Genomic DNA, 24847 nt, shown 5'->3' with positions numbered 1-24847 from the left:
ATATGGAGCGTTAAATCACAGCGAAAAGACTAATGTTTGATTTTAATCTTTTTTTTTTTTTTAAAGCCAATTCTGATTTATAATATAATATTTAGGCACGACTGACTTTATGATCTTCTTGCATGCTGGTCCCATTAATGGACTAAAAAATCAACTTTATGTCTAGTACTTTATTAAATAGCTCAAATCCGTGGAAACCAATGTATTTAATATATTATTTTATGTATAAATATATAATGCATATTATATATTTGTATGATAATTTGATTATTATATATTTTTTAAAGCTTTATTAGTAATTGTTTTTATTATCTTCTTAGAGAAAGCTAGGTGATCTATCAAAATCTTTTTTAAACTTGAGAGATCGAGTAGTTTTAAGTGAAAGAGAGATAAAACATATAAAATAGTTCATAAATCATTTGTTTTGTATTTAATATTTGCCGAAATATATATAGCAATATTACAGTGATGAACTTCTTGGAAAATTAATCCGTTTTATATATCTAAAATCTTTTGTCAGCAAAGTGGGAAAAGTTTGCATGGGTGAATTGAAGCTGCATCGATTGATTCTAATTAAATTTTGGCTGGGTACGTAAAACTCTCACCTGTTCTTCTCGTCTTGATCACGGCCACTTTTGTTCTTAATGGTAGTAATATTCGGACTGTTTGATTTAGTAATTTAATTACTTGACATATATATATATATATATATATATATATATATATATATAGAAATTATATGATCATCTCATTGTGGCATGCATAATCATAGAATGCGGTGCGCGGATCGATGTAGCATTACTTCAAAAAATTGATTTCTGATCGATATGGAAATCACCAATATCATGAATCCAAACGGAGCCTTAATGGAGACAAGGACGATGGTTTGATCAGGTCAAAACAACGTTCTTTTATCAATCCATGGTTTAGGTAAACAATATATATATAATTCATGGGGTACAAATTTCACTATACAACAATATATATATATATATATCATGGTATAGACCAAGTACTCATCCATACTCAGCTCTCTCTCTCTCTCTCTCTCACGACAGACGCGGGGACGCACGCCATGGAGATCTCCTTGCGAATGAGTCCGAAGATTGCTACAGTAGTACTGGTACCAAAGCTACAGAAAACAAGATCATCCAGGAGAAAAGCTTATCATGAGTTCAACAATATATCGTGTAGATCTAATGAGGTGGCCATGCAAAAAAGGGACATCACCAACTTTTATGAAGTTCTTTCCCTTGGTTCTGATCATCGGAACGTTAGCTTCGATGAGATAAAGAAGGCCTACAGAAACTTAGCTCTCCAATGCCACCCCGATGTTTGTCCTGTTCCATCGGCAAAACAAGAGTCCACCAAACGATTTGTTGAGCTTAGGAAGGCTTACGAGACACTTTCTGATCCAATTTCGCGTCAGATGTATGATTACGAGTTGGCTTTAGTCAAGACAATTACGTGGTCTGAAATCGGGGGTGTTTCTGCCGAGGAAAATAGGAATTACTCATCCCGATTTTCCAAGGAAGTCTGGGAAAAACAGCTCTCTGGACTAAAGAAGAGGTCTCAGATCCGAATGGAGATCAGGACGAAGAAATATGCAGGACATGAGATGTAGAAAGATTTAATTTATTAGTTTTTCATTACAAATAAGCTATAATTAGATTAACTTGTGGAAAAATTCATGCAGCTTCAATTTTGCTTCGTTTCCAATGAGTTTGAATTGGAATTAGATCGAATGAGTCCTCTCACTGCAACAAATCTGATCTTTTGGACGGACGAAATTTTTTTGGCCCAAAAGGTCACTTTGAGGGACATAATGTTCGGCCCAAAAAGTCTCAGTAGTCTGATTCTCGTTTGAACAAGAGACCTGATGCTCGAATGGAAGAATTTGGGACCACTACAAGAAAAAAAAATATTTTTTTTACGGATTATTTGTAACGATAACGACTATTTACGATAAAAATAGACTTATTTTGATAGAAAATAAACATTTTCGTTAAAAATAACTTCTCACAAATAAGCAATTTTCTTGTAGTGGACAAAAAAATATCGTCCTCAAATAGATTTACGATTTGAACTAATGATACACTGTTTGAACTAACATAAATTTCTATTCAAACATATATAATTGTAGTTCGAATAGACATTTTGGTAGGATAATTGTATATAGTTTGGGCGCAAAGTATTGGATGTTGTTGGAATCAAAATTTTTTCATTCGAACATAGATAATGTTGCTCGAACAAAAACATGTAGTTCGAACTCAAGTTTCTGTTCGAACTTATAGCGTTTTAATTCAAATAAATATAAAAACAGATCATGGGTAAACATTTTTACACAATGCCCATTGTGTAAAACCATTAACTAGATAAGAAAAGTATATTAAAAATATAACATGTCACAAAACAAAATTTAATATCTAGTAATTAATTTAGTCCATGTCCAGAGTCTTGACAATCAGCCATATCTCCTCCGAACAACCATCCACCCTGTTTATATGTCGATCAATGAGAGGCATCATACTCCTCTCAATATCAGCGAGAAGGCTCTTCGCAGCTCAGGAATTGCCGCACAGATCTCTTTGTGCACAATATCAGCAATCTCATCTGTACGTGCAGTTGTTGCGAAGGCAGTAGTACGCCTCCCTGAGGGTGGAACACTCGTGCCCTCAAGAGGTTTAATTGCTACCTACTTTGGAGATGCCCACGCTTTTGCCCAAGGTGACGATATTTATCAAGCTGATTGTTGATTTCCAATGCTCAAATGAAGTGACTTCCACTCTCGCAGACACAACTAGTCTAGAGATCGTTAGTGCAAATGGCAGATTACTCCCAGAAAAATACTTAGACTCATCTCTTATTTAGGATAGGTAATAGAGAGTTAGATGAGTCAGATAGCCTCCCACCAATCGTAAAATGAATCTAGTCCGATCAATGCTGAAATTCATCATATGCTTGCTTGGGTCTATATTATACGAGACGATTGGTGCCAACATTCGAAAGAATGTTGTGTAGTCAACCTGCCGGATGGCCTTGCCGCCATGATAAGGAGAAGTTGTATCCTCGACCATTAACCAACATACCTCTTCGTCGAAAAGCTCATCCTTTGGGACAATTTGCTCCATGAGCTCCTCGGTTCCATCCTCTTGTTAAACCACCTCCAATGTAGTGTATGCACCGAGCTCACCAGTCATGTGAAGAATCTTAGCTATCTTGTCAGTTGAGAGTGTAATACTCACCCTTCGTACAGTGAAGGTGAATGCCTCATTTGAGACACCCATCTCACTGACTCCTTGATAGAACTCGTACACCAAGTTAGGATAGGCAACCTCTGACTAGTCACAGATGGGAATCCATCCCCTATTAGTGAATATAGACTCCATGGCCCTACCCTCCCAGATGATGTCATTGAAGTCACTAAGCTTAACAACCCTCTCGATAAGTATCTCCCTAGGAGGCCAGTTTAGTGCAGTCAACCATGTTCCCTTTGATGACCTAGCATGTTTTGATCTAGAAGTAGACATCATGTATAAAATCTGCAAATTAAGAAAAATAAACGTTAAGATCAATTAATAGTCAAAGCATTCTGATACACTAGTATTCTAAGTAGTTTTTGTATTATGGTTTGTGTTCAAATGGACAGGAACATAGTTCAAACATGAGACATAATTCTATTGGACCTAGAATTCAAACTCAGATTTTTGCTCAAACTAATATAAATTTTTTTCAAACAACAAGTAGTATGTAAACAAGATGTAACCTAAACTATGTATTCTGGTTGTTATTCAAACAAATGCAAAGTTCGTTTGAACAACAAGCAACCTGTGAAAAAGTGGGAAGTTGAACACGTATTCTACATAGGTGTTCGAACTATCGAAAAGCTTGTTTGAGCAAAAGGCAATATGTAAACAAGCAGTAACTTGAACACTTATTCAGGTTGATGTTCGAACGGACGTAGTCTTCTTTCAACAACAAGCAGAGTGCCAAAAATTGGAAAGTTGAAAACGTATTCGGGTCGATGTTCGAACAAGAAGCCGTATATAATCTTACTATTAACTTGAACACTTATTCGGGTTGTTGTTTGAATAACAAGCAATATTTGAACAAAAGTTATTGCTGAACCAATATTCGAGTTGGTGTTTGAACTCAACTTGATATCGTTTGAACAATATAATGATGTGGTCCAAACCAATAGAAATTTTGAATGCACAGAATTTAGGACTGAATCTACATTCGAACGTTAAGTTTATAGTTCGAACGATTATAACCCTTATTCAAACGTCATTTGAATTAGCAACTTTCTTATTTAAACAATTTGAGTTATCGTTCGAACTGTAACTGCACACCTTCGAGCCATGTATGGTCTCAACATTCAAACTTTTCTCAACCCATTTGAACGTGACTAAAAGGTTTTAATGCTAGGCTTATATCGTAACAATTTGAACAATATTCTCTATTGGAATGAAAGTTGGCCATTTGAATGCTTTTTAGGGATGAAATACTTTCATCACGAAATTTTTTTTCATTCGAATGGGTTAGGAAGATTTCTTCCCAAAAGATATTTTTTGGGATGAAATTTCTTTCTCGTCCCATAATGTCTTTTACAACAAACCTTTTGGGATGAATTAGGGACAAAATTTTTTCGTCTCTAATTGTATTATGGGACAAAATCATTTTTCATTCCAAAAGAGGGTTTCTATTGTAGTGCTTCCACTTTTCTTTGAATAAGAAAAGAGGGCTAGCCTTGCTACCATAGGCTAGAGGGAGTGGTGACTCTGTGGCGGAGAAATTAGACTTGAAGTAGTTCCTATGCATTGGGTTGCTTTACTTGATTATGGATGCCGTGAGAATGTGTTGGCATGACGAATCAAATTGCATAAGTAAGAGGGAATATAATTGAGGGTGTATAATTGAGGGTTTTAGCATGTAAGTTTAGTCGGTAATGAATTAAGAAACCCTTCAAAGTAGGAAATCACTCAAGAGATATCCGTGATACATGGAAGAGCTTATAAACACATGGTTTGATGAGTATACGAATGCGAGTTTGGGCATTTTTAATGTTTTTGGGCCTTGGGCTGGCCCATCACACAGATGGGTGGGCTATGTCCAATTCTAATGGGCTTGAGTCCAATTATTTAGGCCCACATTTCGACCTTAGAAATCTTGGGCCGGGTCTTACAATGTTCAAGACACAACATGGTCTATACCAGTGGATGGTCATGCCTTTTGGACTGTCAAATGCACCTAGTACATTCATGAGGTTTATGCATAAGGAATTGCGGCTGTTTATGGGGAAGTTTGTCGTTGTTTACTTCGATGACATTCTCATATATAGACCGACAACGGAGGTGCATATGGAGCACCTTGGAGCTATCTTTGATGTGTTACAAAATGAATGCCTATTTGTTAATTAGAAGAAGTGTTCATTTTTTACTACTTCTGTCACATTCTTTAGATTTGTTGTTTCTACTTATGGTGTTCATGCGAATTAGTTCAAAGTAGAAGCCATTTTGGAGTGACCAATGCCCAAGACCCTACAAGATGTGTGGAGTTTCGATGGATTGACGTTTTTCTATCGTCGACTCATTCGAAATTTCAACACTCTGATTGCTCTTATCACAAAGTGCCTCAAGGGTTGAACATTCCAGCGGTCTAAAGAGGCAAAGAAAAGTTTCTAGTTAGTCAAGCAAAACACGACAAAAGCATCAATTTTGATACTCCCTGATTTTGAAAAAGTCTTTAAGGTGCACTGCAATGTTTATGGGGTTGGTATTGGCGATGTTATGAGCCAAGAGGGGAAACCCATTGCTTTTATTAGTGAGAAGCTATTGAGTTCTAAGAAAAATTATTCCACATACAAATTGGAGTTTATTTTTTTATTTTATGGTGATGTTTTGCTGTATATCGCTTTTAGCACTGATTCTTATGTCGGTTTGGGCCAAGTTTCTTGGGAGGCACTTATTTTATTATGCATTTTATTTTTATGTAATAATTGGAATTTTATCTTTTCGTACAAAATTAATAGAAACTCGGGTTTCAAAGTAGGCGAGCTAGGAGATTTAACATTGACCGTATCAGCTTGCCTTAGGATGAGAGCACTTCTTGTAAGAGATACCGAACTCACAAAATATATAATACCCATTATTAAGAAGCACTCTCAGTACTCCATATATATATGAAAGCGGTAGGAAATAAATATACAAAATCAAAAGCAATCGGTTTGAGGAGGCATACGTACTACGTTCAAAAACAAAAACATCCCAATGATCTGCCAATTTAGTACTTTACATGGATCTAGTCTCTAGAGGAGTTTGCGAGGTGGTGCTGCTGCTGCTTGATCAACTTGATTAGCCTGCATATTAATATTCTGATCTTGCTTCTTCTTGTTCCATCGCTCAATCTCCTTCAGTAACAAGCTCTTACTTTCCTCCTTCCCCTCATCTCCCAACCTAACAAAATGTACTCCTTTTGGCATCTTCAGCTTCTGCCCCAAATTAAAACACATCTTATCTGCTAGCAGCTTGCAATATTAATTATGCGATACATCAATAGCCAAGTTAGATTTATAGTGACAGTACTGTTGATTTGCTTCCTACTGCATGAAGACAATAAATAGATTTTCTTTATTACTTTCTTCTTTTTTTTTTTGGGAGAGGTTTTTGTCCATAAAGGGAGATGACGGTGAATACAAGAAATTAGAGATCGACATCATGTTGATCCAATCATTCGTAGAATAATTAATTAATTAATTAATTGGATCATCACTAGCGTACATGAATATGCACGAAGTGCCGTTACCGAAGTTTTTTCACAAGGGAACAACAACTCCCCTAAAGTCGTCGTCCCGCGCGCACTACCCCGAACATAAGGATCAGATAACCTTATTTACGAGGCAAATTATTTAATTCTTTCACGTTAAGAGTTATTTTTATTTTATATATGTTTTGGTGTTTGAAGGCTGCATGGATTAATAGACATTGAGGAACGCTGCCGATGCCAATAAATTAAGCTGACATGCACCTTATATATATATATATATATATATATATATATTATAATAGCTGGATGAAAGTGAAGTTCAATCTGAAATAATCTCTTTACTTTATCAAATTTTGGATTCTTAGTATTTGCTTACACCTATTTATCGGCTATTACAGTTTTCCCACTCAATGAGATGGGATGAGATGAGATGAGATGAGATGAATTGAGATTAATATTAAAAATTAAATAAAATATTATTAAAATATATTTTTTTAATATTATTTTTATTTTGAGATTTAAAAAAATTGAATTGTTTATTTTATTCTGAGTGAGAATTTAAAAAAATTGTAATGATTAGATTAAATGATATAAGATGAGATGAGTTGAGAGGAGTTATGAAAACAAACGACTAAAGGCTATTTGGACGCTGAGGTATTCTTAGGTATTGTTAGATATTTTTATTTATTTTATTTTTAAATATCACTCAAATAAAAAATATTATCTAATTCTTATCATAATACAAAACTCAATACAACTTTTCCAAACAAAATAATAATAATTAAAACAATATAACTTTTTCAAATTTTAAAACAAAATTGAAGGGAGTAAAAATAGAAGGCCCAGCCCATCAAAGGACGGCAACCATTAGGAGGCAAGTGAGAAGAGATAAGGAGCAGACAAGGAAAACAAATGTTTGATGGGAAGAGAAAAAAGAGGAAAAAGAGGGAAACAGGAAAAAGGGGAGGAGAGTAAATCAAATACGCAAGGGATGAGTAACATAAAGTTGACCTTCTCACCTATCACTGACAAGACCACAATAAAAAAGGATTTAAGATATGAGGAAAGCAGACTTTCGTACAACTAAGCGACTATCACGAGAACATAGAGGTCATCTTCAACTTCAAAACAAGATCTCCAAGATATTATCTTCTCTAGAAAAGAGGTTTTTGACCTCTATTGTATAGAGAGAAATGAGAGACCATGAGAGACTATAAAATACTTATATTATAGTAAATTTTCAATCCAAACGACCTTTGAATGTAGGCCTTGTACCGAACTAGGTAAATTTGTGTCTTCATCTCTATTCATATTTCCTGTATTTATATTCTATTCATTACTATTGATGTACGTACATGCAGCGTACCACTGCTTCGGACCGCCTTATATAGTCTTGGACTACCTCAGTGGGTCGAGAATAACTCTTTCTTCCGTTCTGGCCTATTGTGCGATTTTTGGTATTAACATTTGACGTCGTCTGTGGGATTGATTTGTTTTCTATACCGAAAGTGGGAGAATGATGATTTTCTGACTTGCAAAATCATCAAATTTCATCTTAGATAAGGACTCTCGACTCTCTATCTCTCATTTCGTTTTTATTAATACTGCTATTAGGAAGATGAAAAGGTGAAAACCTAGTACCCAGACGTGCACTGTGCATTGGGAGTATGTACCATTGCTCGTGGGTACAGATCGGGTGTGCACTGTGCACCGTGGGGGGATATGACTGTGCATGTCATGCATAATGCCATGCACGGTGCAAGAGGGGTGCACGTTACCGTGCACCATGGGAGTTCCTCGCCCATCGGTCGTGGGCCCAATAGAGGTACTAGCGGCCACCATGTGGACCACCGACACCTTTTGTACCCATCGTGCTAGTCTCCCCCCACGGAGCTGGTGCACAATGTGGGCATTAGTTGCAAGTCACTACCCACCCATGTGGCTCTTGATGGAGCCCAAGGAAGGTTTCGGCTGCAACCACGTGGATCGTAGGAACTTTCTGTCTCCACCATGCCAATCTTCGCCCACGGAGTTGGTGCATAGTGCGTGCATTAGGTGCACGTCACCACACACCCATGTGGCTCGCGACTAGCGGCCCTTGGAAGGTTTCGGCTGCCACCACGTGGACCGCAAGAAGTTTCTGTCCCCACTGTGCCCGTCTCCAACCACAGGCCATGCATAGTGCTGGTGATGGGTGCAACTCAACTTGAATCCGAGGAGATTCGTAGTGTCCACCATGTTGACCAACGATGTTTTCTGCTATGGGAGAGTTGTCCCCGACCCATAAGCTGTGCTCGTCATGGCCCTTGGCTATGGTGGCCATGCACGTAGTGTGCATCCATGGGGCTCCCAACTTCCAATCGTGAGCTAGGTGGGGCTGTCGGTGGCACCTCTAGGACCTCCGGCATTTTCTGCCACTGGAGGAGTTGTCTCCAACCTACAAGCCATGCTTGTCGTGGCCCCCGGCTACGGTGGCTATGCACATAATGTGCATCCACGAGGTTCACGACGGCTAGCCGTGAGCTAGGTGGGGATTCTAGCGGCCACTTCTTAGACTATCAGTATTCTTTAGCATTGCCGAAGTGCTCCCCAACCACGACGGACAATGAGCACACGTTTCTATGCACCCAAGTGGTCCCTCCCTGTGATGTCCGTGGGCCGGCAAGATCACCACCGGCCCTTGCCAGGACCGCCTGAGATTTCTAGCAAGGTGTCCCTCTGCCACTACCATCCCGTCACATTGGCGAGTTTAATCTCCCGCCATGCACACAAGTGGGCAAGAACGTGCTCAACCACCCTTAATGGCCTTGGCCTGCTTGGCCTAAGCTTGCCCTGCCAGAGCTCCTCGGTCACAACCGTTCTTCGGCTACACAGGCGGACAACCACTTCCTTGGCCAGAGTTCACTTCTTTGGCCACCACTTGCTCGGCCTACAAACTTTCACTCAGCCACAATGAAACTTCTTGACCATGTGTTTCTCGGCCATGGTCAAAGCTTCTTGGCCAACATAGGTCCCTTAACCATCGCTACCTGAACTCAACCAAGCTTCTTGGCCAACTTGCTCGACCACACGACGTATGTCTCATGCAACGTGCTGCTTAGAGCTAGTCTTTGGTGGTGTGGATGCACCGGCAACCATGGACCTTCCTTTGGCTGTCACCATCTGTTAATGCCTTAATTTGCACAATTGACCGGAATGGAGGAAAAGATTATTCCCGACCCACGATGGTGATACGGGCACCGCTATGGTGGTTTTTGCATTCATCCATAAAATAAATAATAAATAAGTAAATAAGAATAAATAAAGAGAGACATGAATTTACGTGGTTCAGCATAATGACTACGTCTACGGGTTGTTTAGGGAGAAATCTACTATAATGGGTGATTTTAAAATCTCTCATTGTCTCACATATCTTATAATACAATAAAATAATTTAGAAAAAATCCTTTAGAGTAGCTATGTGTGGTAGAGTTTGGCGAAAGGAGCTTCTGTTGAGAGTGTGTGGAGAGTTCGTCAAATTTGTGAGGAATCTCCTCTTTATATGGAGGTCTATTTTCTTGGAATGATTGAGTTCAATTTGCCTTGTGAAGCCATTTCATTTTAGAAGTCTGAATCTCTTTCCTTTTAGGAGTCTGTGTATTTCCTCTTAGGAGTTTGAGTCAACTTGTTTTATTTATTCATTGTTTTATCTCTTAGCTTGGTTTTCGGCCTTATCTCTTAGCTAAATTATAAGCTGTTGATTTGATGCCTACAGATAGACCTCCAAAACCTTTAAACACCAATGACGAGTCCAAAGACTCGCGGTACCCAGAAACACCAATGACAAGTTCAAAGGCTCGCGGTGCCCACGAAAATGGGAAAGGTTAAAGACCACCTGACCCGATTCACACCTCACCGAGAATCTACAGGTGGGACAAGTCATTAGACTACCTGACCTCCCTTGTGACAAGCTAACAGACGGGAAAGGTCAAGGACTGCCAGACCTCCCAGGCACCCAACAAGCGGGAAACTCTATGGATTGCCCGACCCCTCTCACCTAGACAGCAATACAAGCACAACTTTTTCTCCAACAAACGTCGAGTGTTTACACTCGTGCCACAATTGCCGCCAGTGGATTACCTTTGGGAACGAGCCTCCGAGCTCCACAATTGCCTTGTGTGGGTTTCCTTTGGGAACGAGTCAACGGGCTCGGCAACCGCCTAAGACAGACCCAATGAGTCGATGGGTTTCCTCACCACTTAATTACGGGTTACTGCAAACAAACTACAACATCATCCCCAAAATGGGAACACTGAACGACGATTTACACTAGGGGCAGAAAATCCACTACTAGTAACAATAACAAAACAGGATCACGAAAATACACACAAAAAACCAATCTTTGAAATATGCACTATTCACCGACAATAAACAACTTCTCAAGCAAACATCCACACAAATAAATAACCTCAAAATCGAGCTCTGCGCTCACAACTAATGCAATCGAGTATATCTCCTGACAAATCCGAGCTCCGCGCTTGCAATTACCATAGTCGAGTACATCTCCCGCCTATGTAGAGTTCCGTGCTTGCACCTAATGTGATCGAGTACATCTCTCGCCTATCTCTCCAAGCTGAGCTTTTCACTGCTTAGCACAAAACAAACAAAACAAAGAGATCAAATAGGAAACCAGAGACCAATTTTTAAAATTTATTTTGCAGATTATTGAACATTCTCAAGGCCTTCTTGTCCAACAAATTGCCCTTAAGAATCGCGTGGGGGTCAAATTATAGGCTGTATGGGTCAAATCAGTAGCCTATAATTTAGCTAAGAGATAAAGCCGAAAACCAAGCTAAGAGATAAGACAAGTTGATTCAAACTCCTAAGAGGAAAGACACACAGACTCTTAAAATGAAAAAGACTCAAGACTTTTCAAAGAAAAATGCTTCACAGGGCAAGTTGGACTTTAATCACTCCAAGGAAATAGACATCTATATAAGGAGGAGATCCCCCCACAAATCTGATGAACTCTCCACACGCTCTCGACAGAAGCTCCCTATGCCAAACTCCACTACACATAATGATTCCAAATGATTTTTCCTAAATTCCTCCATTATATTATGAGATATGTGAGGTCATGAAAGATTGTAAAATCACTTATTATAGTGGATTTTGCCCCCCGAACAATCCATGGACGTTGGCATTATACTGAACCACGTAAATCTTTGTGTCTTTCTTTATTTATTCTCATTTGCTTATTTATTATTTATTTTATGGATGAACATGAAGACCATCGTATCGACGCTTGAATCACTATCGTGGGTCGAGGATAATCCTTCCCTCCTTTCCGATCTATTGTGCAAATTAAGGCATTAACATCGTCTCTCGCAATAGAGATCTTACATGCCATGAGAGTTCCCTCCACACATGAAGACCTTCCAAGCCACCAAGAGGTTGCGACCATCTTCATCGCCAACGTGCAAAGTCCCACTTCTGCCATTGTCTGGACCAATGGAAGTCGCTCGCCTGTAGTAAGTGGTCACCCACAACCAGTGCTCATCGCAATAACTACTTGCTAGAGTGATTGCCATGGGTCCACTAGTCCCAACTCAAATGCGAACATAAAGCATATCAACCGTATTCAACAAAACAGTAAGGATATTGATCCTATGTGAACAATGAATTTAGTTCGGTGATACCATTAAAACAAAAAAAAAAAAAAAACTCAGAAAAGAAATACCTAGGGCGGATAACCTCCACCATGTGAAAATCCTTCAGCAGCAAACAATCTCAATTGGGAAAAGTTTAAAAGGCAGCTAAACAGCTCTGGTTCGTCTCTCTCAGACTTGCTATTTAAAATTTCATTTTTATTGACAAATTTGGTTTTGAATGTTCTCCCTGCAAGACTCTTTGAAGTTCCAAGGGAATCCTAACGGCTACACTGCCCCACTCTAACACTTTTTGAACATCTTAAACTATCCTCAGCAAAATAGATTGCTCTGTATCTCGGGCACCCCAGATCCTCATCATAGCCAAAGCATGGCTGCCCGTAGACCTCGTCGATGCACCTCAAACCCTCACGATACTCTAGCAAATGATTCAGGTTTGGAAATCTCACACTTGTGATTTAGATTATCTACACTAATCGATTTGAGTTTTTAGTGCAATCAAGCATCTCCTTTAACAAAAGTTGAGTCATTGGACTCTCTGCGGACAACGCGCAAATAAAAGCCGAGTCATTGGAATCGGTGCGAAGCAACAGGCGATGACAGTCCCTTGATTACTTAACCCTCGTGTACAAAATCGAGTCCCTAGACTCATCGCAAACTTTGGGTAGTGATAGTCCCTTGACTGCCCACCCCTGGCGTACTAAGTCTGGTCCCTTGACTCACTGCAAATTATGGGCAGTGACAATCTCTTGACTTCCCAAATCTCACGTACAAAGCAGAGTCAGTAGACTCACCACAAACTATGGGCAGTCACAGACCCTTGACTGCCAGACCCTCGCATGTAAAACCTGGTCCCAAGACTCAATGCAAACTATGGGCAGTGACAGTCCCTTGATTGCCCCACCCTTACATACAAAATCGAGTCCTTAGACTCGTTGTGACCTATGGGCGGCAATAGGCCCTTGACTTGCCAGACCCTCGTGTACTAAACTGAGCCCCTTGACTCGTCACAAACTATGGACGTGGATAGTCCCTTAACTACTTGACCCTCGCGTACGAAACTGGGTCCTTAGACTCACCACGAACTATAGGCAATGAAAATCCCTTGATTGTTTGACCCTCACGTACTAAGTCGGGTCCCTTGACTTACTGTGAACTATGGGCTGTGATAGTCCCTTGACTATCCAACCCTTGTGTACAAAGCCATGTTCCTAGAGTCACCGGGAACTATGGGTAATGACAATCTCTTGACTGTCCAACCCTCACATACATAGCTGGGTCTCTTGACTCACCGCAAACTATGGGCAGCGACAGTCCCTTGACTGCCCACCCCTCACCCTCAAAACCAAGTCCATACAAACAAACACCAAGCCGAGCTCCGCGCTAGCAACTAGTGCAGTAGAGCACATCTCCCGCTTAGCTTTCCAAGCTGAAGTCCACCCTCGCAACTAGCATGGTCAAGCATATCTCCTGTCTAGCTTTCCAAATCGAGCTCTGCACTCGCAACTAGCACAGTCGAGAACATCTCTCGCCTAGTTTTCCAAGCAAAGCTCCGCGCTCGCGCCTAGCACGGTCAAGTTCATCTCCCACCTAGCTTTCCAAACCGAGCTCTACGCTCACACCTAGTGTGGTCGAGTACATCTTCTGTCCAAATCGAACTATGTGCTCGCACCTAATGCTGTTACATCTCCTGCCCAAACCAAGCTATGCACTCACACCTAGTGTGATCAAGTACGTCTCTCACCCAAGCTGAGTTCTGTGCTCACATCTAGTGCAGTCGAGTACATCTCCTATCTGACTCTCCAAGCCAAGTGTGGAAATCTTTATCGCTTAACACAAACAAACAAAAAACAGGGACCTGCCCCGAGAATTTATTTTTCTACAATTTTCTACAAGTTATCTTTATCGCGGTTGACTTGAAGATTCTCAAGACCTTCTTGTTGAGCAAATCCCCTTTAAGAATCATGGGTAACTAAAGGGGTTAAAACTAGTAGGCCCAAATATACCAAGTCCAACCCATCAAATGGCAACCATTAGGAGGCAAGTGGGAAGAGATGAGGAAGGGACAAGGAAAAACAAATGTCATAAAGGAAGAGGAAACAAAGGAAAAAAATGAGAAATGAAAGAAAAACAAATCAGATACGCAAAGGAGGAGTAACATAAAGTTGACCCCTCACCTACCACTAACAGGGTCATATAAAAAAGGGATTTGAGATATGAGGAAATGAGACTTCTAGATGGCTAAGCGACTATTATGAAAACACATAGGTTATCTTTGACCTCAAAACAAGAGCTCCAGGATATTATCTTCTTCAGAAAAGAGGTCACCGACCTCCATTGTAGAGAAATAAATGAAAGACCATGAGAGACTATAAAATACTCATATTATAGTGGATTTGCCCTCCAAACGATTCGTGAGCATAGATCTTTTACCGAACCACGTGAATATGTGTCTCCATCTTTATTTACATTTTGTACATTTATTTTCTATTCACTGCTATGGATATATGTACGGGCACCATACCATCGCTTTGTACCACCTCATCTAGTTTTGGACTACCTCAATGGGTCGGGAATGACTCTTTCTCCCATTCTGGCCTGCTATGCGATTTTTTATATTAACAAAAATTATATTAAAAAATGATATACAAATAATATTTTAACTTGATAATATTTTTATTCAACTTTTTTTTTTATCTCATTTCTCAAAATTTAATAAAATATTTTAACTCAAATTATTTCATTATTATTCAAAAATTATTTCACGATTACGTAGTTAATTAATCTTTTTTTTTGGATTCTGCATATCCATCCTACTGGCGTGCATTCCGTCGTACTACAACTAAGCAATCTTCATCCGTCGCATTTTGAAACTTGGGGATGAGTCTTCGATCCGTTCCAAATATTGAAGGAGATGATGATGAGCTTTTGTTTTTCAACGCTAGCTCCGTCGGATGGAAATGCAGATCATGCATGTGACTATCTACCGCTAATTTGCTCCGTCGTCGACGTACTCAACGTAGTAGCGTATGAGAATGGTTGAGCAGGTTGGTTATAAGAGGATGCTAATTAATTTCCTTGGGCTGGGCTTTACACACCAAATTTGTTACTCCTCATGTCATCTGTTTTTATTTGCAAAATTGATCATTTGTGTCACTCATGATGTTGTGGATGATCATATGATCAGAATATCAATTAATTAAAATAAGTAATAAATGATTATTATATCCATCTAGATGTCTCTAGCTCTAGCTAGCTATAACCATAAATTTTGTAGACAAGTAGTAATAAATTATAACAATATATGATTAATCATATTGCACGATGTGTATATATATATAAATATATATATATATATATATATTACATACCAATTAAAGAAATTAAAGTGTAACTAAAAGTACTATATACATTTTTCCATGCAAACTACCGCATGTATAAGCTGGAAGTACTATTGCATGCTCTCTCATATCCAGTGCAGGTTGGGGTAGATTTCCGGTTAGTTTCTTCTGATCTGCAAGGCAATCATGTTTTTCCATTTGTTCTACTTCGTGTCATAACTGTAGAAGAGCCCAGCTGCCACTTGCCATGCAATGCGCTTGGGAGACTTGATTCCTAATTATTCCATAAGTGTGCATGCATGTAAATAGATATATAGTATATTATTGACATGTGTGATAAATTAAACGAGGAGTGATACATCTATAAAGAAATTATATAAAAATAATTCCGTAAACTGACTTGGTTTTATTTGATTCGTTAGATTTATTTTACAATAAAAATAATTTTACAATCTAACAAATGATATTAAGTCACGTCAGTTTGTGAGATTGCTTCTGTGTAATCTCTTTGTGACTAGAGTACTTCTCTAAATTAAATACTTTAATCAGCTAGAGATCACCATGCATGCATACCAAGAATAGCACTGTTGCACAATGCTTGAGGACTTCCAAGTTCATCCGGACATCGTCGAGGCTCCTGTTTATCAAAGTTTACAAGGCCTTGATTAGGATTTTGTTTTTATTATAACCAAAGGATCATGGATCGGTCTTATTAATTATGAAATCTAATTATCCGACAATTAAGACAAATTACATGCATATACCTGTGCTTTTGCTGCCCAAGCCCAAAGTAAGCAGCCAATGTTTCCATCTAATTACAAAATTGAATGAAGTCAAGATTGTTCTGATGAATAATATTATTGCATATATGTGAAATTGGATGAACAAATAAATAACATAACACCCCAAAAAACCATAGATTTAAGAAATAAAACACATTAATTGGCTCCTAATCAGGGATTAAAATTAGTTGCATGATCTTCGTACGACGTACCTTCATATTTCCAGCTCTTCTGCCAAACTTGTCGGTTAAGACCCCTAAAGAATCAATCATCCCCGCTGGTTGTGGTGCAGGCTTTCCAATCTCAGCAAAGGCCTCCTTAATACGAATGCAGTCGAATCTTCGAATGTTGTGGCCTGCCCACACCCTGCCATTCAGAATACTGAATATCTTGTCTGCAACATCTTCAAAATCCGGTGCATTTGCAACAACTTTCCTAGTTATTCCATCACATCGTCCGGACCTCAATGACACCACTGACAAATCCTTGGGTCTCACGAGCGTGCTATAGCTCTCTATTTCAACAAGTTTATGCGGGCAAACCACTATTGCTCCAAACTCCAACACCCAGAACCGTTTCCAACCTCTGTTGGGTACCGTTGTTTCCATGTCGAAGAACACAATCTCTGCTTTACCTTCTCTGCCTGACGTAGAGGTCTCCATTTCAAGTTTCTTTTTTGCACTACTTCCTGTTTTTTTTTTCGTTGCCAGGTTTTTGTTGATCATGTTCTATATCATCGCCATCTTGTTTTAAATGGGTGGAAAAAATAGAATTCTTGTTGAGATTGATTTTCGTGTAGTTCAAGTTAATAGTTTATTTGGATGAAGGGATCATTGACTTCTTGAGGATGTTCAATCCAAAGCAATTCCAGGTAGACAGGAATATTACCATTAAGAATATTTCTGCCTTGATCTCTTGTACTGCTTTTGAGCTTGAAGGAGAAACTTTTTATACGAAACCTTTTTTGGGAAAGTTCAAAGTTCAAACTTTCTTCTTCATGTATTATATATAGTTCGTTAATTACTGAAGATGTTAAAACATTTAAAGCCAAGTCCCCTGGGAAAGAATATTCCCTGCAACCATCCAACCAGCTTACGTGACTTGGATATGTTTACCATCAAAAGAAGGCACAGGCACGTACGGAATATTTGTGTTTCCTGCCACGGAATTCTTGAACGCGTAAACCATCGGAATTCCTGCAATAATAATTAAAGTTTATATAGAAAGAAATCTTCGTACACAAAAACCTGAATATAAGTGTTTTTAGGGTGAGAGGGTTATTTAAAATTTTCAGAGTTTCCTTATAATGTACGAAACCCAACATCACAATTCATAAGTGTTGGCTTTAACTTACCAAATGAACGGCAGGAAGGAAATGACAAAGACAATGTCAAAGTTTATCCAAGTCCGGACAAATATAAAGACAATGCTGGCAGAAGAAAGTGACAAACAGGCCATAATCTATATCTTTACCATCTTTTCCAAAATGATTATTACATAAATTGTTTGGAAGCTGTAAAGAAGAAACAACAAATCACACATAGTTTGTTTGCCTTATTGGTGCATAGTAATTATCTACATCAAACCGGGACGGCAGGCCTGAGCGAGATAATGGCTTTCTTAATTCTCTCCACAGCAGCCTCAAGGGTTGTGAGGGATTCTGCATAAGAGATGCGGATGCAGCTGTCATCCCCGAATGCACTCCCGGGCACTAGCGCAACCTGTAAGCATAATAAGCAGTCATTACCCAGCTAAAGAGGATGAACTGCTCCCACACGCTTTTCATTGCCCCCAAACTCCAAATAGAGTACATAACAAATATAATTTTATAAAGATATTCTAAAGTTAAAAAACTGTTTGAATATAATTTTTTAATATAATTTTTGTTTTGAAATTTTAAAAAATAGTACTGTTATTTGTGTTGTGTTTTGGAGTTTAGGAAAATTATAATGATTATGTAATGATCAAAAGAGAAAGTTGAATATTTGAAATTGGAAAGTATTTTGTATTTGAGTGATGTTTGAGAATGAAATATCTTAGAATACTTATGAACAATTGTGTTGCCAAACGGACCCTTACGCCTTGTTTGGATTTAAAAAGCATCTCATCTCAACTCATCTCATCTAATCATTATAATTTTCCCAAATTTCCAAACAAAAGTTTTAAACAATTCAACTTTTTCAAATCTCGAAACAAAAATAATATTAAAAACTAATATTCTAATAATATTTTATTTAACTTTCATCTCATCTCACTATCAAAACCTCCCCTCAGTGGCATAACAGAAAATATACATCACTTCCCAACCACTTCAATGAGGAGAACTAAAATTTAAAGTTCGAGAAAATAATACTGAAACACCACCGCATGAAACATACCTGACCCTTATCCAGTAGGTATCGGCAGAGCGACTCAGAATTCTCAATTTTACCAAATCCTCTGGCATCAGTCCCATAGTAAAAGCTGAAATCAAGGAAGAGATAGAAAGCTCCCTGCAAGTGGAAAATGTGATTATCAGAAGGGGGAAAATTTTAAAAAGGGAAAAGCGCAATCTGACAGATAAATCGAAGTAGTCATCCAAAATAAGGGAAAAAAAGATGAAAGAAAATTGATAATTGAAGTCGCTACCTGGGGTTCTGATATCTTGACACCCTCCAGTTCCCCAAGGCTTTTAACCAAGAAATCCCGCCTCTCCCTGAATGCTTTTACCATGGTAGAAACAGCTTCCCCACCGGCATAACCCATTCCTAGTGCTGCAACTGCCGCTTTCTGTGAGATACTACTAGCGCCTGAAGTGAACTGGAATAAAATATACTAGAATCAGCAGGAGTATTCAGTACATAATGAGCAACATGGAATGTAACTGAAAAGGGCAGTTTGAAATATTGAAACATTTACACAGAAATTAAACAACAAATTAAGAATCATTATTACAAAGGAAAATACTACATACTACTCCATCATCCCACTCTTATCTCACTATGATAAGGTAACATTGTCCATAAACTTTTGATATTTTTTCAAAGAGATGATCCAAGGATAATGGAAAGTACCACATCTACAAAGTGGAATGAAAGCAAGATCATAGGGTAGTATATAACATTAATGATCTATTACAAATACACGATTGGCAAGCCTGATCTCTAGTTTCTGCTTGTAACCTCTTTAGCAGTTCCAACTGCACCTTAACACCTTAAAGAGCCCTTTTTTTTTTTTTTTTTTTTTATAAGTAAACACCTTGAAGAGTTTATACCCGCTTAGTATATGTTCCTTTCCTTTTAATGACTTTTTTTTATAATGACTTTATACCACCTTAGTATACATTACTCACTCGTTATATGCTCACATTGTCTTTCTCCCCAACAACTCTGCATGCCAAAGCATGCCTACTATTTGGAAAAATGAGGTTTTCCAGTAAACTTGTTACCCACGCCAATTAATTCCATCAACGCTTCAACATCTGCAAGTGTCGACCCAGCAACAAAATCTGAAGTAACAAACTAGAGCAGATTCAAATCAAACTCACAATGCGAATCCTGAAGTATTCAACTCTAATCAATCAGAAAATTTTCTAACAAGATTTTGTCCATGTTTTGAGAACAATCACAAAGACTTTGATGTGGCATGCATTGCAAGACCTTTGCACAGGATCAGTATACTTTAGCAAGAAGTCCTTAATAAACAGTCTGCAGAAACTGTATTGCCATAAATTCGGACACTAAAATGGATCAAATGTCAACACAATCCATTGATTCCATTGAGACAACAAGAGAAGACTGGGTGGTAAGAAGCCCTTTGTTAGGTTCTCCACTGTTGAATTCTTACCACACTGTTGGAATCAACAAAGTGCATGATGCAAAGAATCAGTCATAGACAGATGCAGATTGCTAAAAATATGATAATACCTGACTCTGGATCTTTCCACATGCAGCAACAAAGTGTTTTGGACCAGCAAGATATCCAAGTCGCCAACCAGTCATTGCAAAGGCCTACAAAGTCCCATAATCTAAATGTCAATTCTCAGAGTAAGGCCCATGACATCATGTATTAACATACAGCCACGACAAGGCGGATCCATTTGACGGAAGAGTAGTAAATGAAAATTAATCAACGGAGACCAATAGCAGTGTTATTACTTGCCTTCGAAAATCCATTGACTGTCAGAGTCCTCTCCCACATGCCGGGCAAGGAAGCAAAGCTCGTGTGAGTTGCTGGAGCATAGATTATGTGTTCATATATTTCATCAGACAGCACCTGATGTAAGATAACAAAAGAAAGTTTCAAATTGAAATGCTAGTAACATTGAACGTATTCAAGTGCAGGTTCTTAGGTGCAGGTCAAGAATTATACCAGAAGCCGGGGATGCTTTGCCACAACTTGAGCAATCTCTTCAAGCAATCTCTTGGGGTAAACAGATCCTGTTGGGTTGGATGGAGAGCAAAGAATCAGCAGTCTCGACTTTTCAGTGAGTTTGGATTCAAGGAGCTTTGGATCCAAAAGAAAATTTTCGGAGAGGCTTGTCGGAAGAATCACAGGTGTTGCATCAGCCAACCTTGCCATTTCCGGGTAACTCACCCAAAATGGAGCTGGAATTATAACCTGAAAAGTTAGTGCTGTTAGGTAAATGAATGCAACTTTCACATATAGGGCTGTAAATGAACCAATTTGTTCGATAGCCCACTCGGTTAAACTTGAATCAAACTCAACTCGTGAAAAAAAGAAAAACTCGTCCGTGAAAGCAGATACTAGCTCGAATTGTAAATGACACATGCCCGACAAAACTCGACTCGACTGGACTTGGCTAAGGCTCGTTAAGGCCCGCTCGTTTATGCTCGAGTCTACTCGTTAGCTCGACTCGATTAAAACTCATTCATATATTAATAAATATATATATATATATACACCTATGTATATATACATATATATATATGTATGTATTAACTAATAATAAAAGCATACCACTTTTATAATTAAATATATAATATGTAATCTAACTACTTATGTCTATATAGTGAATATACTTCATAAGTATATTTTATAATTTGTATAATAATTAGTTGATAAAATTTAATAATTTCATATACTAGTATGTGAGAACCATAAATGAAATAGATATATGCTATCAAATTAAGTGTATGTATTAATAATATATGTAGGCATATAACATATTATTATTTTGAATAAATATCAACTAGTTAGATATTAATTATTTAAAAATTTTTAAAAATTTTATAATTCAATAGAGGTTCTACTTGTTAGTTGCATAAATTTAATATTAGATTTTTTATTTTTTTAATTTATTAATTATTAAATCTTATTCAAAAAATTAAAAAATAAACAATTCGAGCTCGAGCTCGGCTCGACTCGAACTCGTTTGTGGGACGAGCTCGAGTTGAAAGTTTAGCTTATCGAGTCGAGCTCGAACAAAAAATAAAAAAAAAAAATCTCGAGTTCGAGCTCAAGTATTTTGAGTCGAGCCGAGCTCAGCAAGCCAAGGACCAGCTCGGCTCAGCTAGATTACAGCCCTATTCACATATAATGAGTATTTCAATGTGTCAAAACCCTTAATATCAACATGCATCAACAAAGAAAAAAAAAATTCCAAAAACCTCCATAGCTTCCAGAGGATCAGGAAAAGAAGAAAAAAAATCCACACAGTAACCAATCTACAGAAACCAACACTATAAATAGCTAGGCATGAGAGAGAAAAAAAAAACATCCATTCAGCATCCAATATACGTGATCTGGAAAGAACAGCCTAAACAAGTTATTTCTTGTTTAATATAGAATGCATAATTGTCAAGCTATCTACATTTAGGAGAATTAAAATTCCAACAGGTTTGTATAAACGTACTTTCAAGTAGCTTTTCAGTAATTTAACCTAATTGAAGTGACGGCTAAACAAGCACAAAAAAAGTGAAGATTCCCTAGAGGCAATCTTGTTCCAAAGTGTATATTCAAGAAATTAGATAGGAAATTGTATAAAATGGAAAAAATTCAATACAAAACTGATAATGCAGTACTTTACCTCATCTCCAGGGGAACAAACCGCAAGCAAGGCTTGATGAATGCTCTGCTTGGCCCCGTTGCTGACCAAAACCTGATCAGGCGTGTAAGAGATCTCATTCTCCTCTGCACAAACACAATTGTCTGTCAGACTACCCCCAACTCAGAAATTGAACCCAATCCCATCAACGTATAAGTATTTCTTTGAGTTGTAATAAAAGTAACCCAAGTATTGCAAGCACTAACCCTTCAACTTGTGACAAATTGCTCGGCGGAGATCCATATTCCCGGCATTCGGAGTATATCTCGTGTAACCCTCTCGAATCGCATTTATCCCCGCCTAGCATTCAAGACAAAACAGCGACGGTAATATAAAAACTAGAATTCGATAAAACAAAAACATTAGATTTGAACATGTATTATATGCAGTAAGAACCTCAGCTATGGGAGCTGGGGTATCGAAATCGGGTTCTCCGGCGGCTAACCGAATGACAGGTACGCCAGCTTGTGCGAGAGCCGTGGCCTGGTCCGTTATGGCCACCGTTTTTGAAGGCTTCACAGAATTCACTCTGTGGCTAAGAGAGATATCAAGCTCCATCGGGTCAAGCCCAATGTGCTCCCTCACAACCACACTTACTACGCGGGATTTCACCAGTCTCGTACCCTCAAAAGACCTACAAAAAAGGAGAATCTGAGAAGGAAAAGAAATGATCTTTAATTCGGTTGAACAAACAGAGAAATAGTTCTGTAACATACGTAAGAGACGGGGAGCGGAGATGAGAGGTGAAAGACAGGGATCTGAACGTGGGCTCCGAACTGGAGTTGAGTCCGAGGAATTCGCCACTGAAACGGAGACGTGGTGGAATGGTGGATGAGCTCTGTAGCGACAGAGCCATCTAGTCGCGGATTTTATTTGATTCTATTGGGAATATGGTATCTACGGGGAGTTCGTGACCTCGTGAGGTTTGATTCCAATACAACATTAACAAAACTTTCGAAAAGAGAGGGAATAAAATGGAAGGGAAAATGCTAACCACACCGACTCCCAGGTGCCAGTGGGGTAGGTGACAAGAAAGCGAAGAACAAGTTGGATTTGGTGAAAGGGATTTTTTTGGAAGAGAAATGATTTGAAGAGTGAGAGGGTTTTTCATGTTGATTTGACATTTGTCTACCCTTTTTAAAGAAAATATGATAGAAATTTGTACAATTTAAAACTATACAAATTATTTTTCATTGCACGCGGAAAGTTAAGGTGAAAAAACCAACATGAAAATAAAATTAGAATATATGTTGCTGCATGATCATGATTCATGATGCTTAAACATCTATTCTAAAGCATCTAGCTATGGACGATTAATGCCAAACTCAAAAAAAAAAAAAAAAAATATAGAGAAACCCGTAAGATTTCGAATCAGTCTATGGACTTTTCAACTCAAGAAAAGACATCCACGACACTAATTGATTAATTAGTGGATAATTGGGCAGTTTGACTTTGGCTTATAATGCAGCATGCTATTTGCAATTTGCAGTTTTGCACTAATTGGTCATTAAATATATATGTGTTAAATACTAATTATAAAAATATGATTTTTGTCATATTAGTATTCTCAATTTTTTTAACCATTTCATTCTCTTGACTGGTAACCCATATATAATTATATTATAACAACCAAAAGACAAAATGAGTCACGTGTTGTGACATATTTAGTACCCAATAAAAAATGAGTATTATGCAATGTTTGGTACAATCTCTATTTGAAGACTGCAATACAAGTCTAAATAATTTTATCTTTGAAATTTTATAAAATTACAAAACTATCATTCTTAAAATTATGTTTTTTTTTTATTTAATAAAGAGCATGCACATACAGTCTCCATTTGGAGACTGTAAATAGAATTTCTCTTATTTAAAAGAGTGGTGTTATTCTATCGCCTCTGTGTCCACTAAGTGTGTCACCTAATATAAATTATACTTTTTTTTCTATTTTTTATTTCAAATATTTTTTAAACATATTTAAATATTTTTAAAAAAATTAAAAAAAAATATCAATACATTAATAGTCATTTTTTTAACCAATAAAAATAAATAAATAAATATATGAATGATCAAATTGACAGGTAAAATGAATAAGCATACTAACATTATTCTATCTAACAACAAGGAATCTTATTTAAAAAAAAATGCATTTTGGAGGGAAAGGTCCCGGCCCCCTGATCAATGGAGCGCCCCGTAGCGAATTCCACCCTTAGACCCTGCTGGGAATGATCATAGCCAGCCCAAGATTCAGCTAAACTAGGTTTGGGG

At 38.0% G+C, this 24847-nt stretch overlaps 3 protein-coding genes across 3 annotated transcripts; 1 reads left to right on the top strand and 2 right to left on the bottom strand.

Moving 5' to 3' along the window:
* Positions 1-1075: 1075 nt before the first annotated feature.
* LOC121253331 (chaperone protein dnaJ 20, chloroplastic-like) lies at positions 1076-1624 on the top strand. Its single transcript, XM_041153363.1, has one exon. It carries the CDS (start codon positions 1076-1078, stop codon positions 1622-1624), a length of 549 nt encoding a protein of 182 aa, XP_041009297.1.
* Positions 1625-15703: 14079 nt separating this feature from the next.
* LOC121252800 (protein NEN4-like) lies at positions 15704-17752 on the bottom strand. The gene is made up of 4 exons (XM_041152616.1): positions 16749-17752; positions 16519-16565; positions 16328-16391; positions 15704-16028 (listed from the first exon to the last, which is right to left on the bottom strand). The coding sequence occupies exons 1-4, from the start codon at positions 17259-17261 to the stop codon at positions 15939-15941; spliced, it is 714 nt and encodes a 237-aa protein (XP_041008550.1). The 5' UTR covers positions 17262-17752; the 3' UTR covers positions 15704-15938.
* Positions 17753-17950: 198 nt separating this feature from the next.
* On the bottom strand, positions 17951-23674 carry LOC121252797 (bifunctional aspartate aminotransferase and glutamate/aspartate-prephenate aminotransferase-like). The gene is made up of 10 exons (XM_041152615.1): positions 23299-23674; positions 22979-23216; positions 22789-22882; positions 22565-22668; positions 20887-21135; positions 20677-20790; positions 20442-20525; positions 19165-19335; positions 18915-19028; positions 17951-18257 (listed from the first exon to the last, which is right to left on the bottom strand). The coding sequence occupies exons 1-10, from the start codon at positions 23436-23438 to the stop codon at positions 18117-18119; spliced, it is 1449 nt and encodes a 482-aa protein (XP_041008549.1). The 5' UTR covers positions 23439-23674; the 3' UTR covers positions 17951-18116.
* Between the last annotated feature and the right edge of the window lie 1173 nt (positions 23675-24847).

This window comes from Juglans microcarpa x Juglans regia, chromosome 2S (genome assembly GCF_004785595.1).
Source record: "Juglans microcarpa x Juglans regia isolate MS1-56 chromosome 2S, Jm3101_v1.0, whole genome shotgun sequence".
In the NCBI taxonomy this organism is placed as follows: Eukaryota; Viridiplantae; Streptophyta; class Magnoliopsida; order Fagales; family Juglandaceae; genus Juglans; species Juglans microcarpa x Juglans regia.
This window is presented reverse-complemented; position numbering and strand designations above follow the sequence as displayed.

What these genes read in the sequence shown, in the direction of transcription:
- LOC121253331 (XM_041153363.1), top strand. Translation starts at nt 1,076, where the DNA reads ATGGAGATCTCCTTGCGAATGAGTCCGAAGATTGCTACAGTAGTACTG.
- LOC121252797 (XM_041152615.1), bottom strand. Translation starts at nt 23,438, where the DNA reads ATGGCTCTGTCGCTACAGAGCTCATCCACCATTCCACCACGTCTCCGT. An exon ending in TCAAGATATCAGAACCCCAG is followed by an intron (nt 19,029 to 19,164) that starts GTAGCGACTTCA and finishes TTCCACTTGCAG; the next exon opens with GGAGCTTTCTATCTCTTCCT. An exon ending in ACCTACTGGATAAGGGTCAG is followed by an intron (nt 18,258 to 18,914) that starts GTATGTTTCATG and finishes TTATGCTTACAG; the next exon opens with GTTGCGCTAGTGCCCGGGAG.
- LOC121252800 (XM_041152616.1), bottom strand. Translation starts at nt 17,261, where the DNA reads ATGATCAACAAAAACCTGGCAACGAAAAAAAAAACAGGAAGTAGTGCA. An exon ending in CTTGGGCAGCAAAAGCACAG is followed by an intron (nt 16,392 to 16,518) that starts GTATATGCATGT and finishes TTTGATAAACAG; the next exon opens with GAGCCTCGACGATGTCCGGA. An exon ending in GTGCAACAGTGCTATTCTTG is followed by an intron (nt 16,029 to 16,327) that starts GTATGCATGCAT and finishes TGGAATAATTAG; the next exon opens with GAATCAAGTCTCCCAAGCGC.